Source organism: Chiloscyllium punctatum, chromosome 3 (genome assembly GCF_047496795.1).
Source record: "Chiloscyllium punctatum isolate Juve2018m chromosome 3, sChiPun1.3, whole genome shotgun sequence".
NCBI classification, from domain to species: domain Eukaryota; kingdom Metazoa; phylum Chordata; class Chondrichthyes; order Orectolobiformes; family Hemiscylliidae; genus Chiloscyllium; species Chiloscyllium punctatum.
In genome coordinates this window covers 101,937,922-101,956,197 of record NC_092741.1, presented here as the reverse complement: position 1 = coordinate 101,956,197, position 18,276 = coordinate 101,937,922, and the positions used below count along the sequence as shown (strand labels likewise).

At 41.1% G+C, this 18,276-nt stretch overlaps 1 protein-coding gene across 2 annotated transcripts in view; it reads right to left on the bottom strand.

The window, feature by feature from the left end:
• The window catches only part of cad (carbamoyl-phosphate synthetase 2, aspartate transcarbamylase, and dihydroorotase), a 161,594-nt gene that overhangs the window by 54,212 nt on the left and 89,106 nt on the right, over positions 1-18,276 (bottom strand). For both annotated transcript variants that reach the window (XM_072557614.1, XM_072557624.1), the window contains exons 18-22: positions 16,366-16,612; positions 15,637-15,735; positions 1,520-1,744; positions 1,160-1,342; positions 583-801 (exon numbers count right to left, since the gene is read on the bottom strand). In XM_072557614.1, the coding sequence (XP_072413715.1) occupies positions 583-801; positions 1,160-1,342; positions 1,520-1,744; positions 15,637-15,735; positions 16,366-16,612 (973 nt within the window). The remainder of the gene's footprint in view (positions 1-582; positions 802-1,159; positions 1,343-1,519; positions 1,745-15,636; positions 15,736-16,365; positions 16,613-18,276) is intronic.

The window sequence follows — 18,276 nt, the reverse complement described above, 5'->3', positions numbered from 1 at the left end:
ACAATTTCACATTATACATGACTGCAAGACAACACAATACAGATATCAACTGCTAAATAATTGGCTCAGAATTCATGCCAGAAAGTAGTGCTTCAAACAAAATGTCACAGCTGTTTATGGTGTTCAGGGTTAGATAACAGGGAGCAAAAGCCTTTAAATTATTCAAGGTTTAGGTGGATTCTACGATGGAAGGCAGGCAAAGAAACAACTCATTTCCATGCAAAGAATAGCACATGGGTCAAACATAAACATTTTGTGATCTGCAATCAGTTACAACAGCAAAGTTAATCCAATTTTTTTAATAATGGGTCTTAGACCAAAATAAAATCACAATCTGACATGAAATTTTTATTTTTTGTTGATTTTTTATATTTTGCATTTGGATAATATGAATTTCCGTAAAGAGAAATTCCCAAAGTTTGCAGCCTAAAAATTTTCTAACAGTAGAATAAAGAAAATCTTAGCTCATTATTTGCAGGGACCAAGCAGAATAGAGGAAATAAATAGGCTTTCCTCTGCTCCTTCCTTCATATAGAATGTAAATCAAATATGGAATAATTCACAATTGCTCAAAAATCTAACCTTTGCAATGAGTTGAAGGTTGAATGGTCCAGTGGCTTGTAATTCTTGACCAATTGCATGTACTATAGCTTTGATTCTTTCTGTTGTTTTCTGGTTTAAGTCTTGAGGTGGAGTCACCAATGTCGCATCTCCAGAGTGAACTCCTGCATTTTCTACATGTTCTGATATAGCTACTGCTATCACAACTCCGTCACAGGCAACTGCATCCACATCAATCTCCTGTGTAACATAAATGTGCTTAATTAAAATCGTCAACTGTACACACAAGCTAGCCAATGCGATTTAAAATACTAACCGCTTTACAAAATCAAAAGTTGTTAAAATATATACAATTCCACAGAATACTTCAAAGATGGACTTAATTAGGCAAGGCAGCATTGCATCACACCAGTTTTAGCATGACACACTAAAGCAATTACAAGAATTCTCACTGCTTCCAAACACGTGGAATTACTTTATTATTGTCATTAGCTCCTAACTTTTTAAAAGCAAGTACCTGCTCAGAAAAGCAAGATCAAGTGACAAAAACAGCACTGCAAAGTAGTTTACAACAATGAGAAAATCAATTTTGTTTAACCTTTGCCTCTTGAATGAATTTGGATATGACTACTGGGTGCTCCTTTGAAACGGCCACTGCACTGCTAAGGAACTTCTCCAAGTCACTGTCCGAGTAAGCCACATTCATAGCAACCCCACTCAGCACGTATGAAGGGCGAATGAGACATGGATAACCAACTTTTGCACAAAACTGTTTGGAGGACTGTAAACAGAAACAACCATTCAGTATTGAGATCAAGATAACACTCCATAAATCCTCCAAATGAAGCAATAAGGATGAAACAGTTTAAAACTAGTATGTATTTTACAACAAAAGACTTGCAAACATCTGAAGTTTAATTGCTTACAATAAATGGCATGCAGGCACATGCACATTTACCTCAGTGTCAGACAATTCCTTCCATAATGGCTGGCTAATTCCTATAGTATCCAACATTCGGGAGAACTTGAAGCGATTTTCAGCTGTGTCAATGGATTCAGGAGATGTGCCCAAGATTCGACACTGCTGGCGATGTAGATCCATGGCAATGTTGTTTGGCAACTGTCCCCCCATAGACAGGATTATACCCTCTGGATTTTCAAGTTCATAAATATCCATCACAACCTGAAAAGATGATAAATCTGAAGTACACTTTTACTTATGATCACAAAGTTAACATCTCCGAAATGTGGTCTAGCTTAACTGAACAGTCTATTGCCAAAATCAAACAACAGGCTAAGGACTTTATGACTGGAAATCTAGTACAACAGCAGCACCAAGGCATCCAGTGTTTTGAGAGAGAATTTCAAGTGTAGCAAGGAACTTTATGTGTCAAATGCAGAGAATATACCATAATTTTTAAAAGAAAGCAATTGCATACTTTCTTATTGCAGCTGAATGAAAGGTAACTGGCCAAATATAAAAGATTATGGATTGCATACCCTTTTTAATTCATCTACAGCCAAACAGTTACACGGGTAATAACCACAACTTGATAGGATATAGCACATTCTTAAACTTATGGCTGGATAATTCTTGTTTTCCAGCATTTTTACGTTAGCCTTATAACTCATCATATCAACTGGACTAAGTGTGAGACACATGCCAACTTTCTAGGAAGGCTGAAACCCACCTTACTCAGATGGCTAATAACTGATGAGTGACCAACAATATTGGGAAGTAACAAAGCTGCTTCTGGGTTCAGTTTGATTTCAAAGTATATGCAAAATCATAGGAGACTGTTAGCCAATCCTCAGGCTGAGAGAAAGAAATCCTGTGACCTCTTTCAGTATACTTTGGGTAAAGTCAGTCAGTCAAATTGGCAACACAGATTCAAAATAAAAATAAAAAGTCCAGAATAACTGGAAAGCTGCAACTAAAGCAAATTAAACCAGAAAAAGAAAGGTTTAGTGTAAGACATGCTTCAAGATTGCTCAGCAAGATAAACGTCTTGAGATGCCTTTGGTATGAAATATCCCAGCTCCTAGTGGACGAGATCATCATATATCGTCAAAAATCACACAACACCAGGTTATAGTCCAACAGGTTTAATTGGAAGCACACTAGCTTTCGGAGCGACACTCCTTCATCAGATGATTGTGGAGGGCTCAATCGTAACACCTCCACAATCACCTGAAGGAGTGTCGCTCCGAAAGCTTGTGTGCTTCCAATTAAACCTGTTGGACTATACCTGGTGTTGTGTGATTTTTAACTTTGTACACCCCAGTCCACCACCGGCATCTCCAAATGATCATATATTGTATCATGGAATCTGAAAGTATGTTTGGAGAATTAGGACACATCTGTTTCTAGGGCTGAATGCTCCTAAAGGTGACATGGCATGAAGTACCACCCAGTATACAAGGTCAGCCCCCAGGTATGTAGAACTCTCAAGCTGATTTGTGTATTCAGAGAAACAGAATTGTTACAGCACAGAAGGAGCATTTAGTCCAGCATGTCTTTACCCAGAGAGTGGTGGGGGCATGGAATGCGCTGCCTGTGGGAGTGGTAGAGTCAGAATCATTGGCGGCCTTTAAGCGGCATTTGGATAGGTACATGGATGGGTGCTTAATCTAGGTTAGAAGTTCGGCACAACATCGTGGGCCGAAGGGCCTGTTCTGTGCTGTATTGTTCTATGTTCTATGTTCTATGTCTAAATCAGCTCATTAAGTGAGCATAGCCTAGTGTCAATCTCCTGCATTTTCCCCCATATTCTTCCACATTGGATGTTTATTTAGACAAAAACAGTGTCCCCTTGAATACTTCAACTGAATCTGCCTCCATACATTCCCGAACTACTCACTGTGTGTAGGTTTTCCTTCACCTCACCCTTGCTTCATTTGCAGATCAGTTTAAATCTAGGCTCTCACATTCTTATTTCTTTTAAGCCAGAACAGATTCTCCCCAATTATTCAACTAGCCCACTTCTGAAAAACATTGATCAGATCTCCTCTCAATGTTCTTTTCTCGAAGGGGAGCAGCTCCAACATTTTCAACCTATCCTCATAACCAAAATTCTGAATCCCTGGAACCATTCTTATGCACTGTCTTCAATGGTGGGAGAAAGTGAGGACTGCAGATGCTGGAGATCAGAGTCAAAAAGTGTGCTGGAAAAGCGCAGCCAGTCAGGCAGCATCCGAGGGGCAGGAGAGTTGACATTTCAAGCACAAGCTCTTCATCAGAAGTGTGGGGGCAACAAGGTAGCTAGGAATGTGATAGGTGTTGTGGTTCTGTTCGCCGAGCTGGGAATTTGTCTTGCAAACGTTTCATCCCCTGTCTAGGTGACATCCTCAGTGCTTGGGAGCCTCCTATGAAGCGCTTCACAGCGCCCGAGCTACAAATCTTCTACCAAACTTTGAATGTGATAGGCAGATTAAGGTGTGAGGTGATGGTGATAGGTCAGAGCAGAGGATGGAGTGGATAGGTGGGAAAGAAGACATCTCCTCTACATTGGGGAAACAGGACGCCAACTTGCAGCGCGTCTTCTATATTGGGGAGACAGGACATCAACTTGCGGAATGTTTCAGAGAACATCTCTGATACACACACACACCAAACAACCTCACTGCCCTGTGGCTGACCACTTCAACTCTGTCTTCACCACAAAACCTTTCAGCCTGTAAAACATCCACTGATCATTACTATTTGTTTCCCATCACTCAGCCCATTTTGTATCCACGTCTTTTATTCCACAACCTATAACATTCCTTAAGTCTGTTTTGCGGCATCATATCAAACACCTCCTGAAAGTCCATGTACACTCATCATTACCCTCTTCAAAACATTATTACTTCGTTAAAAACTCAGACAAGATGGTCGGTCCACTGTTATTCATCATTTATATCAACAATGTGAATGAGAATATAGAAGTATGGTTAGTAATTCTGGGTGTTTCCAAGGTTTAGACAAAAAAAAACCCTGCAAGTGCAGGAATCCAAAAATAGCCAAACAGGAGGCTGGAAGAACACAGCAAGCCAGGCATCATCAGGAGGGGTCAAGAAGATTCCTGAAGAAGGATTATACGTGAAACATTGACTTCTCCACCTCCTGATGCCGTATGGCTTGCTCTGTTCTTCCAGCCTTCTGGGTGTTTCTATGATGGCAGAGTAGAATGCTTCAGCCGGAGCTCATCTGCCCCACCCATTCTTCTATATTTTTTCTTTTATTTTCCGTTTTTTGTTGTCTTGTCTTCTTCTCTCCTCCTGACCTCTGCACAAGTCTAGTGTGGTGTCCTTTGGGCAGTACATGGTGGTCTCTTGGCCTGGGTTGGCCTCAGCATGGACTTCTGGTCGAGAGGTGACTCCAGAGCGATCTCCTGGCCTTGTGAACCCCAAGATGAAGCCAGGCATAGTGCAGAATTAAGGCCCAGTGCGGTCTGGAGGCCAAATGCCAACATGGACCAGGTCTGAAGACCTGTGTTCTGAACTGTTTCACTCCACTTTATAAATTTATTCCTAAAATCTGCAATGCTGGTCTTTTTTTGCATGTTTCTCCCCACCCCCTCCCCCCCAACACACACACAAATAACTAACTGAAAAAGCTGTACCTAGGGACTATTGTAGTGGGGAATTGTGCACTTTTCATTGTACTCATTTCAGAATGTGAGTACAAAGTTAATTCCAATTTTAATTTTGGGGATGACACCAAAATTGGTGGTATAGTGGATTGTGACAAAGATTATCCAAGAGTACGATGAGATGTTAATCAGAAGGCCCAGTGGGCCAAGTAGTGGCAGACGGAGTTTAATTTAGATGAATGCGATGTATTCCGCTTTACTAAGGCAAACCAGGGCAGGACCTAAAGTTATTGGTAGAGCCTTGGGGAGTGTTGTTGAATAGAGACTCCTAGGAGTGAGGGTTATAGTTCCTTAAAAGTGGTGTATCAGGTAGACAGGAGTGTGAAAACAGGCATGCTGGCCTTCACTGGTCACAGCATGGAGTATAGGAGTTGGGATGCCATGTTGCAGCTATACAAGACCACTTTTGTGAGGCTACTTTTAGGATACTGTGTACAATTCTGGTCGCCCTTCTATAGGAAGGATGTTGATAAAATAAAAGGGTACAGAAAAAGTTTACAAGAATGTTGCCAGTATTGGAGGGTGAGAGTTATAAGGAGAGTTTGGATAAGTTGGACATCTTTCCCTGGAGCTTTGGAGGCTGAGAGGTGACCTTATAAGGGTTTAGGGAATCAGGAGGGGCATAGGTAGAGTGAATGGCTGAAGTGCTTTTCCAAGGATAGGAGGAGTCCAAAACTAGACACCATAAGTTTAAGATAAGACAGGAAATATTTAAAAGGGACCAGAGGTAGCTTTTTCCATACAGAGGGTGATGCATGTATGAATTAGCTGCCAAAAGGAAGGGGTAGAGTCAGCTACAATCACAACATTTAAAAGACATTTGGACCAGTACATTAGTAGCAAAGATTTCAGTGATATGGTAAACGAGATTAGTTCAGTTTAGGATACCAGATCAGCATAAACAAATAGAGCAAAGAGTCTGTTTTTGTGCTGTACGACTCCATAACATGATTTGACCTTTAAAAATCCATGCTTACTCTTCCCAAAACACCTACCTTTCCCCATGAAACTACTAATTTTAACCTGAAGAACTGTTTCTAGAAGTTTCTCCACCACTAAAGTTAAACTGACTGGTCTGTAATTGTTAATGTTACCCTTACAGACTTCCTTGAACAAGGCAACCACATTTGCGACTCTCCAGTCTGATAGTACCACCCTGAGATGAAAGGAAGGCCAAAAGATTATGGCAGTACCCCTGCAATTTCCAAACATGATTGTTAGCAACAATCTATCCAAAATTCCTGCGCTATCAAATCTGAAACATTCTAGTGACTGAGTTCTCTCGCCTGTCACTACAGTCCACATAGAATCTCTCTTTTGCAAAGACAAGTGCAAAGTATTCATTTAACAGTTCAGTCATGCTGCAGTCTCCAGCCCATTTTAGTTCCTAATCAGACCTACTCTGACTTATTATTTATTTGGTCATAGAAAACTCGGACACTTCTTTCTGTTGGTTATCTTTGTTTCTTTTCTCTTTCTTTTTCTTTAATCACCTCTCTCCTTTGATATTCCTTTTGATTCTCAATTTTATTTACTTACATTGTCTTAAGCACATTTTTTCTTCTTGATCTTAATTTTCATCTCCTTTATCATCTGGGGAGCTTTGATGTGTTGGTTCCACCTTTCTCATTTGAGGAAATATACCTGAACCTTTTGGCGGAAACGTTGACTCTCCTGCTCCTTGAATGCTGCTTGACCTGCTGTGCTTTTCAAGCACCACACACTCTCAACCTCTCTTTGAAGACAGTTATTCCGTTACTGCTTTAACTACTAATCCCTTGTTCCAGTCAATCCTACCAAGATCTGCTCTTGCCCCAGTGAAGTCTTCGGTCTACCAACTGATATTTTTCACTATGGATGCTACATTTCGTTCTCATCATAATCCTGAACATTATGATACAATGAATGTTGTGTTCCAAATTTCCCAAGCTGACACTTGATTCACATGGCCCACTGCATTTCCAAGCTCCAGATCCACATCCTTTCTTGGATGTGAAGTATTCTGCTGTTGAAAATTCTCCTGCACACAATTTAAGAGTGCTTGCACCTCTCTGCCTCTTAGCCTCCACATATCCCAGTCTATGTTTGGCTAACTGAAGTTGTTCTATAATGTTGGCATCTCGAACTTCCCTGCAGATATGTTCTTCTACATCCTTTGCAGCATTCTTAAATACGGTGACGTCCGGGAGGACTGGAGAATTGCTAATATTGTCCCCTTGTTTAAGAAGGGAAGCAAAGATAACCTAGGTAATTATAGGCTGGCGAGCCTGATGTCAGTGGTAGGGAAACTGCTGGAGAAGATACTGAGGGATAGGATCTATTTACGTTTCAAAGAAAATGGGCTTATCAGTTAAAATGCAGCATGGTTTTGTGCAAGGAAGGTCATGGTCTTACCAACTTATTAGAATTCTTTGAGGAAGTGACAAAATTGTTTGATGAGGGAAGGGCTGTAGATGTCATATACATGGAATTCAGTAAGGCGTTTGATAAGTTTCCCCATGGTAGGCTGATTGAGAAAGTGACACTAAGATTGGTGGAGTAACAGACAGTGAAGGGGACTGTCAGAGAATGCAGCAGAATAGATAGTTTAGAAAATTGGGTGGAGAAATGGCAGATTGAGATCAATCCGGTAAATGTGAGATGATGCATTTTGGTAGTGTCAACTCAAGAGTGATCTACTTGGTAAATTGAAATGTCCTAGAGAAAATAGATATACAGAGAGATCAGATTGTTCAGTTCCATTGTACCCTGAAGGAGGTAACATAGATTTATATTGTGGTCAAGGAGGCATATGGCATGTTTCATCAGATGGGGTGTTGAGTACAAGAATTGGCAGTTCGTGTAACAGATGTGCAAGACTTTGTGGTTCTGCTACATTTGGAAGAATGTGTACAGATCTAGTCGCCACATTGCCAAAAGATTGTGGATGCTTTGGATAGGGTGCAGAGGAGGGTCACTAAGATGTTGCTTGGTATGGAGGGTGTGAGCTATGAAGAGCGGTCGAGTAGTTTAGGGTCACTTTCATTAGAAAGATGGAGTTGGGGGGAGGGGGGTGAGAAAGAGGAGACCTGATTCAGGGTCTACAAAATCACGAGGGGGAAATTGACAGGTAGATAGCAAGAAATGTTCCCCCGCCTTTCCCCCAGAGTGGGGGACTCAATTTCTAGGGGTCATGAGTTCAGGGTGAGCAGGGAAAGGTTTAAAAGGAGATATGAATGGAAAGTTCTTTACGCAGAGGGTGGTGGGTGCCTGGAACGCATTGCCAACAGAGGTGGTAGAGGCAGATGTAATAGCATCATTTAAGATGTATCTAGACATGAATGGGCAGGGAGCAAAGGGATACAGATCCTTGGAAAAGAGGCAACAGATTTAGATAGAGGATATGGATCACTGCAGGCTTGGAGGACTAAAGGGCCTGTTCCGGTGCTGCATTTGTTTGATTCCTACATATACAATTATTGGAGCATGAATTTACCACTCCCATACACTAAAGCAACAACTCCACAAGTGCCAAATCAAAATTACCAAGTTCAGCACAGAAAAACAGAAATAAAAGGGGCAGACTACATTTATTTTGATGCAAGAGGCTTAACAGGGAAGGGAGATGAACTCAGGGCATGGATAGGAAGATGGGACTGAGATATCATAGCAATTACAGAAACGTGGCTCAGGGACGGACAAGTCTGGCAGCTTAATGTTCCAGGATACGAATGCTGTAGAAAAAATAGAAAGGGGTCAAGAGAGGGGGGGTGTGGCGTTTTTGATAAGGGATAACATTACCACTGTACTTAGGCAGGATATTCGCAGAAATACATCAAGGGAACTTATTTGGGTGGAACTGAAATAAGAAATGAATGATCACCTTACTGGATTGTACTGTAGATCCCCCAATAATCAGCATGAAATTGAGAACCAAAATTTGGAAGATGGTTAGGGTGGTTATAGTAGGAAATTGTAACTTTCCAAACATAGACTGGGACTGTCATAGCATTAAAGGTTTAGAGGGAGAAAAGGTTAAGTGTGTACAAGAAAATTTTCTAACTCAGTATGTCTGCCTTGGGAATAAGGCAGGGCAAGTGACTGAGGAGTCAGTAGACAGCACTTTGGGGCCAGCGACCATAATTCTATTAGTTTTAAAATAGTGATGGAAAAGCATAAACTGGATCTGAAAGTTGAAGTTCTAAATTGGAAGAAGGCCAAATTTAGACAATACAGGTAAACGATCCTTTATCCCAAATTCCAAAATCCAAGAAGCTCTGAAATCCAAAGTGTTTTCAGAGAGTGTGGAGCGTCAGTCATGTCTGATAACAAGGTTTGTTTGGCGGGTGAAGTCCACACTAACTCAACCCCCATGGCAGCGTGGCCCAGCACTGGCAGGTGTCAATTGTGTTTTTTTTTCCCCATTGTGTTTAATTTCACTTTAAAAATGCCAAAAAGAGCTGCCAGTACACCTATGCCTAACAATAATAAAAAAAGGAAGCATCTGACGTTGTCAATAATGCAGAAAGTGGAGTTATTGCGGAAGATTGATCGTGGTGTGTCTATGCGACGTCTTAGTGAAGAATATGGTGTCGGAACTACCACTGTAAATGATTTGAAGAAACAGAAAGACAAGTTACTGACATTTTATGGTAACAGTGATGACCATAAACTAATGAAAAATAGGAAAAAAACCTTAAGATTGATGGAGTGGATTCGACAACGAAGAAGTGAACATGTGCTACTGACTGGTTTGCTGGTCATGAAACAAGCTAGAAAAGATCATAAAGAACTGAACAGTAAAAGGTGAATGTCGATATTCAGAAGGTTGGCTGCAGAAATTTAAGTGTAATTGGTGCAAAATATTTGAAAATCTGTGGTGAAAAATCTTCTGCTGACTATGAAGCAGCTGAAAATTATATTGATGAATTTGCCAAGATAATATCAGAGTAAAGCCTTAGTCCTGAACAAATTTACAATGCTGATGCCGCCCTACTAGCACTATGTCCCGAGAAAAATATTAATAAGGGCGGATGAGAGAGCACCATGAGATTTTAAGGATACTAAGGACAGGTTAACTATTCTTGGGTATGCCAATGCTGCAGGCACACACAAGATGAAATTGGCAGTGATTGGGAAAAGTAAACATCAGAGATGTCTGACGGGTGTACACAGCTTACCTGTGCATTATTATGCAAATAAAAAAGCAAGGGTAACCAAAGAAACTTTCTTCGACTGGTTCAGTAACCACTTGTTACCAGTGGCACAAGCTCACTGCAGACAAGCTGGACTGCAAGAAAACTGTAAAATTTTATTGGTCCTGGACAACTGCTCCACACATCCCCCTGTGAATTTCTTGTGAAAAGTAACGTTTTCAGCATTTACTTGCCCACTAACGCGACATCTGTATTACAGCCTTGTGACCAAGGAATTTTGCATTCCATGAAGAGCAAGTATAAAGACTATTTTTAAATTGTTTGCTTGCTGCAGTCAACAGAGGTAGGAATTCAAGACTTCCTGAAAGTTTAGTGTTAAAGATTCCCTTTACGCAGTTGCTAATGCCTGGAAGGACGTTAATAAATCAATATTAACAAATGCTTGGCACAGACACTGGCCTACAACGATGCTTCATGTAAATGAACCTACAGATGAAGGCCTCGAAATATTTCTTGTCACTGAATAGAAAAAGATGATCGCAAACCTTGCAAGATTTGTACAAAGTTTATCAGACGAAAGTGTGAATAAATTACAGAGCGATGACATCGAAGAAATGCTGAACACGGACTATGATCCATCTGTCGTGCATTCCTTGAGCGATGGGAAAATTGCTGAGATGGTTTTAAATACAGATAAGTGTAAGGATAGTAGTGATGATTATATTAGATTAGATTACTGAGATTAGATTCCCTACAGTGGGGAAACGGGCCCTTTGGCCCAACAAGTTCACACCGACCCACTGAAGTGCAACCCACCCAGACCCATTTCCCTACATTAACCTCTTCACCTAACACTACGGGCAAGTTAGCATGGCCAGTTCACCTAACCTGCACATTTTTGGACTGTGGGAAGAAACCAGAGCACCCCGAGGAAACCCATGTAGACACGGGGAGAATGTGCAAACTCCATACAGAGAGTTGCCTGAGGCTGGAATTGAACCCGGGTTCCTTGGCGCTCTGAGGCAGCAGTGACACCGTGCCACCCGTAAAGATGATGATGACTTAGTAAATACAGTTGAAAATGTCCCTATAGACGATATAGTGAAAACGTGAGATCAGTTAATTATATTAGATTAGATTACTTACCAGTGTGGAAACAAGCCCTTCGGCCCATCAAGTCCACACCGACCCTCCAAAGAGCAACCCATCCAGATCCATTCCCCTACATTTTTACTCCTTCACCTAACACTACAGGCAATTTAGCATGGCCTATTCATGCACATTTTTGGCCTGTGGGAGGAAACCGGAGCACCCAGAGGAAACCCATGCAGACATGGGGAGAATGTGCAAACTCCACACTGACAGTTGTCTGAGGTGGGAATTGAACCCAGGTCTCTAGCGCTATGAAGCAGCAGTGCTAAGCACTGAGCCACTGTGTCACCTTACTAATTGCTGGCTTTGAACAACATTCATTTATCAGTGAGCAAGAGATCATGGCAATTTACTCAATTAAAGAGAGATTGCTTAGACAGAAACCTAATGTTAATGAGACAGATGACACTTGAAGTCTTTAAAAACGCCATCTGCCATAGTGCTGAAGCTGTATATGTTTATGTTTTAATGAATGTTTTTCTTGGAATGTTTTTTCTGGAAATAAAATTTTCTTGAGTACTTATACTGATAAATGAAATACATAGACCATATTATTCTATAAACAAACTGTGGTAGTATTTCTAAGTCTTTATTCATCCCACTTAGTGTGAATATTTTGCTGCAGTATTGATGCTTGATTACAGGGTGCTGCCCTGGACCCTACAGGGGGCGCTACATTTGTTCCGAAATCCGAAAAATTTTGAATTCTGAAAAATAGCTGGCCCCGACGATTTCGGATAAAGGATTGTCTATCTGTATTAGTTAAGAACTTCCAAAAGTTGAGTGGGGGCAGATGTTCGCAGATAAAAGGACAGTTGAAAAATGGGAAGCCTTCAAAAAAAAAGATATAGCCCAAGAGTCCCGAGACAGTATATTCCTGTTAGGGTGAAAGGCAAGGCTGGTACGTGCAGGGAATTCTGGATGACTAGAGAAATTGAGATTTTGGCTAAGAAAAAGAAGGAAGTATATGTCAGTTATAGACAGCAGCGATCAAGTGAATCCTTAGAAGGGTATAAAGGCAGTAGGAGTATACTTAAGAGGGAAATCAGGAGGGCAAAAAGGGGACACGTGATGAGATATCTTTGGCAAATAGGGTTAAGGAGAATCCAAAGGGATTTTGTACATACATTAAGGACAAAAGGGTAAGTAGGGACAAAAAATCAGCAAGGCAGCCTATGTGCAGAACCAGAGGGATGGAGGAAGATACTAAACGAGTACTTTTGCGTTGATGTAGACGGTGAAGATTGTGCGAATGAAAGGGAAATTAGGAGTAACAATGGAAGATACAGAATGTGGGGAAACATATGGACATTTTTCAAGATGTCACCATCTTACAGAGGAATGATGTTTTAAAATGCATAAAGATGGATAAATTCCTGGGACCTAATTAGGTTACCCTAAAACTCTATGGGAAGCTATGGGAGTAACCTGAATACAAATGACTTGTGTTACAATACTGAAAGATGTGCCTATCAGTCTGATGGAAGTGTCATACAATAGAACAATAACCAAGAAGCTCAATTACCTTCGTTTAACGCTATGCTTTTGCAACGTTTTCCACCTGGAGTCACTGACATGATCCAGACCAACAGTACGAACCAGTCCAGGAATTTCCAGTCGCAAATGAGGTGAGCAGTGGTTTTCTATTGCAATGGCCAGAACTGGACTGAACCATGATGCAAGTTACAGGTAAAACAAATTATATCCAGCGCCCTCATGATCCCAAATGCCGTAAGCCTGCCCTGATAGGGTTGATTGGAACCAGGATACCCACCAGGGGCGGAACCTACCTCACATGTCCACCCGACAACCACTGCTGACAACCTTTTCCTTAGGGGATCCCGAAAATGGGAACAGGCAGATCCCAGCATTTCAGCTTTGAGACCGACAACAAGACAGCAAAACCCCCGGGGACAAAAGCCTGGCCCTTGCTTTAACTGTTGAACTGTGGCCACTGGGGAGTGATATGTCTTTAATATTACCTTGGAGCTGACGTGAGGAATCAACATACTTCTTCCTAGCAAAAGGGTCTTCATTGTGCTTTTAGTATGACCCACGATTTTGGAGCCTTGTGGGAACGTTGAAGATTTTTCACCCTCAAGGGGGCAGTGTTATAGTAATGATGTTTTGTCCAAACAATCTGGCAATTACCAAGATGTTTTGGCTCATGTCGAGGAAATAGATAGTCTTTCTAAAGGAGTGGGCAAGTAGATGCAGCTGCCAATGATTGCTGGACTCTTTGCTGAGATATTTGGATTGTTGATAGTCATAGGTGAGCTGGAAGACTGGTGGTTGGCTAACATGGTGCCACTATTTAAGAACGGTGATAAAGAAAATCCAGAGAACTATAAACTGGTGAGCCTGGCATCGGTGCCGGGCAAATTATTGGAGGGAATCCTGAGGGACAGGATTTACAAGTATTTAGATGGGGAAGGACTGATTGGGGATAGTCAACATGGCTTTGTGCGTGGGAAATCAGGACTCAAAAACTTGACTAAATTTTTTTGAAATAATAACAAAAAGGATTGAAGAGGGCAGAGTAGCGGACGTGATCAATATGGGCTGCAGCAAGGCATTTCGACAAGGTTTTTCATGGGATTGGTTAGCAAGTTTAGATCACATGGAATACAGGGAAAACTAACCATATAGATACAGAACTGGTTTAAAGGTAGAAGACCTTTAAAGGTGGTGGTGGACGGTTGCTTTTCAGACTGGAGACCTGTGACCATTGGTGTGCCAACAAGGATTGGTGTTGGGGCCAGTGCTTTTCGTCATTTATATAAATGATTTGGATTGGAACATAGGAAGTAAACTTAGCAAGTTGGCTGATGACATCAAAATTAGTGGTGGAGTGGACAGCAAAGAAGGTTACCTCGGAGTACAACGGGATCTAGCGTAGATTTAGATAAATGTGAGTGCTGCATTTTGGAAAGGCAAATCTCAAGGAGTCATACTTATTGGTAAGGTCCTGGGGAGTGCTGCTAAACAAAGAGACCTTGGACTGCAGGTTCATAGTTCCTAGTGGAGTCACAGGTAGATAGGATAGTGAAGACAGCGTTGGTATGCTTTCCTTTACTGGTCAGAGCATTGATTTAGTTGAGAAGTCATGCTATGGCTGAACAGGACATTGGTTCTGCCACTTTTGGAATATTGTGAGCAATTCTGGTCTCCCTGCTATAGGAAGGACGTTGTGAAACTGGAGAGGGTTCAAGAAAGATTTACAAGGATGTTACTGGGATTGGAGGGTTTGACCTGTAGGGAGAGGCTGAGGGTGTTTTCCCTGGAGTATCAGAGACCTTACAGAAGTTTATAAAATAATGAAGGGCATGGATAGGATAAACAGACAAAGTCTTTTCCCTGAGTAGGGGGAATCCAGAACGAGAGGACATAAGTTTTCGGGTGAGAGGGGAAAAATTTGAAAGAGACCTAAGGGGAAACATTTTCACACAAAAGGTGGTGTGTGTTTGGAATGAGCTGCCAAAGGAAGTGATGGAGGCTGTTACAATTACAACATTTAAAAAAAGCATCTAGATGTGTACATGAATAGGAAGGGTTTAGAGGAAAATGGGCCAAGTGCTGGCAAATGGAACGAGATTAATTTAGGATTTCTGGTCGGCATGGATGAATCCGACTGACGGGTCAGTTTCCGTGCTGCATATCTGTGTCTATGACTCAACAATCACTGTTCTATGTAGTTCACATAGCACAGAGTGTATTTATCTCAATGTTTGAGAGAGATTTTGTCCTGAAGAATATTAAAACAAGGCATTCGGATGTGTTCAATAAATGGGAATAGTTTTTGTTACAGAGCCAAATACTTCCGACCCAATTCCAGGAATATCTCTCATCATAGCCATGAAAGTGGAAAGCTTATACTATGAAATCTGACCGAGGAGGTCTCTTCTTTTTAAGTTTCAAATCAAAAAATAGACTGACCAAAAGACTTATTTTTTCCTACACACACACACACACACACACACACACACACAGTATATAACAAGTGCATGGAGTCAAAAATGTTGGAAAATAGGTCTATAAAAAACTGCAGTAATTTTCAGTTTTCATTTAAATAAGAATTCTCTTCCAAATATGAAATGTGGTTCTGAATTTCTAAACATTCTCCTTTTGCCAAAATAAGCAAAGAGTTAACTTACCTCAAATGATATTTCATCAAAGTAAAGCCTGTCACACATATCATAATCTGTACTGACAGTTTCTGGATTATAATTCACCATTATGGTCTTATAGCCCATCTGTATGGAATGAAGCACGAGTTTGTTAAAAGGCATTTCAGCTTTCAAGAACATAAGCAAACCATGGTCAATCAAACGTTGAATTTATACCTACAGATTTGGGAAGGCACTGTATATAATTTTGCACTTCACTCAAATCTAAGTAATCAATATGCTGTTTACAATAACAATCAGACAGCAATCAACTGATATTTCAAAATTATGTTTAGATTAAACTTGTGTTTTTACACCATGGGTCATACATGTTCCAAACTTGTCATCAGTAGATAACAGCCAGGAGGCAGGCTTACCAGTATATTCATTTCAGTGTATAAACCAGTGCTTAAAAAGTTGATCTATCTGGTAGGTCTGCAAATTGAGCACATCCTAATCACTTGTCATTAAGTCCAGTCACAACTAAGTGAATACGTTGGTAACTACAAGCCCAGGTACAGGGAGTGCTCAAGCATGTACTCACCTCCAACAACCTCTGCTCTTAAAAATCAACAAATGCTGGTGTACATTCTTGTGGCAGTGAGTAAAGTATTTATTGGACAGATTACAGGCGACATTATAAACCGAAGCTACATTTCACAATTATTCCTTTAAAAGGTCATATCAAATATGCTAAGAAAGCAATTTAAGACTAACCTTGCGTAACTGTTGGATACATCCAACAGCACACCAATCAAACTCCACGCTGCTCCCTATTCTGTAAACTCCAGAACCGATCACCATCACATGAGGTGTAGTAAAGTCAAGATCATGTCCTTCACCATTATATGTCAAATAAAGATAGTTGGTTTGAGCAGGCCATTCAGCTGCTACTGTATCAATCTGTTTCACCACAGGAAGGATGTTCCACTCCTGTCTCAATCGCCTCACTGCGAGCTCAGTACTGAAGGAAAAACAACCAAAGCAGTTTGTAGGTCACCAGCCTTGGATACAAAGAATTTGAACATATATTTACCCAAGAAGCAAGGGGAATTCTTTAGGATTTTTCCAACTCCATATCTTTCCCCTCACCCCCACCAACCCAACTCAAGAGGGCAACAAAATCAAGTGTTCAAATCACAACCTCATTTATTGCTTTTCAACATAAATGATAGAATAGGATCATAGAATCCCTACAGTGTGGAATCAGGCCCTTCAGCCCAACAAGTCCACACTGACCCTCTGAAGAATAACCCACCCAGAACCATTTTCCTACATTTAACCCCAGACTAATGCACCCAACCTACATGTTCCTGAACACTGGAATTTAGCACAGCCAATTCACCTAACATGCACAAATCTAAACTTCTACTGGCAACGGAGAGTTACAGATCAGCGAGGAAGGATTTAAAGAGAGAGAGTTAAGAAGAGCAAAGAGAGGACACGAGCAGTCTTTAGCAAACAGAATAAAAGGAGAACCCTAAAGCTTTCTCTCGGTATGTGAGGAATAAAAGGATGATTAGGGTAGGAATAGGGTCAGTCAAAGACAGAAGTAGGAAGTTGAGTGTGGACTTTGTTGAGATCGGAGAGGTGTTAAACGAACATTTCTCATTGGTTTCCATTCAGGAAAAGGAGAATATTGTAAAGGAGAAGAATGAGGTCTGAGATATTAGACTAGAAAGGATCGAGGTTAGTTACAAACAGGTGTTATCAATTCTAGAAGGAGTGAAAGTAAACAAGTCCCCTGGGCCGGATGGGATTTATCAGAGGATTCTCTGGGAAGCTAGGGAAGAGATAACAGAGCCTTTGGCTTTGATATTTGAGTCATCATTGTCTACAGGTTTAGTACCAGAGGACTGGAGGATTGCAAATGTTGTGCCCTTGTTGAGCAGTAGAGATGACCCAGGTAATTGCAGACCAGTGAGCCTTACTTCTGTTGTAGGAAAGGTTTTGGAAAGGATTATAAGAAATAAGATTTATAATCATCTAACAAGCAACAATTTGATTTCAGATAGACAACATGGTTTCGTCAAGGGCAGGTCTTGGCTCATAAACATCATTGTGTTTTTTGAGAAGGTGACCAAGCATGTAGATGAGGGTAGGGCAGTTGACGTGACGTACATGGACTTCAGTAAAGCCTTTGATAAGGTTCCACATGGTAGGCTGTTGGAGAAAATGCAGAGGCACGGAATTGAGGGTGATTCAGCAGCTTGGATAAGAAACTGGCTCTCTGAAAGAAGGCAGCAAGTGGTGGTTGGTGGAAAATATTCAACCTGAAGTCCGGTTACTAGTGGTGTGCCACAAGGATCTGTTTTGGGACCACTGCTGTTTGTCATTTTTAGAAATGACTTAGACGCAGGCATATGTGGATGGATTAGTAAATTTGCAGATGACACTAAAGTCGGTGGAGTAGTGGACAGTGTGGAGGAATGTTACAGGTTGCAGGGGGACTTGGATAAACTGCAGAATTGGGCTGAGAGGTGGCAAATGAAATTCAATGCGGGTAAATGCGAGGTGATGCACTTTGGGAAGAATAAAAAGAAGGCTGAGTACTGGGTCAATGGAAAGATTCTTGGTAGTGTGGATGTGCAGAGGGATCTTGGAGTCCATGTACATAGATCCCTGAAA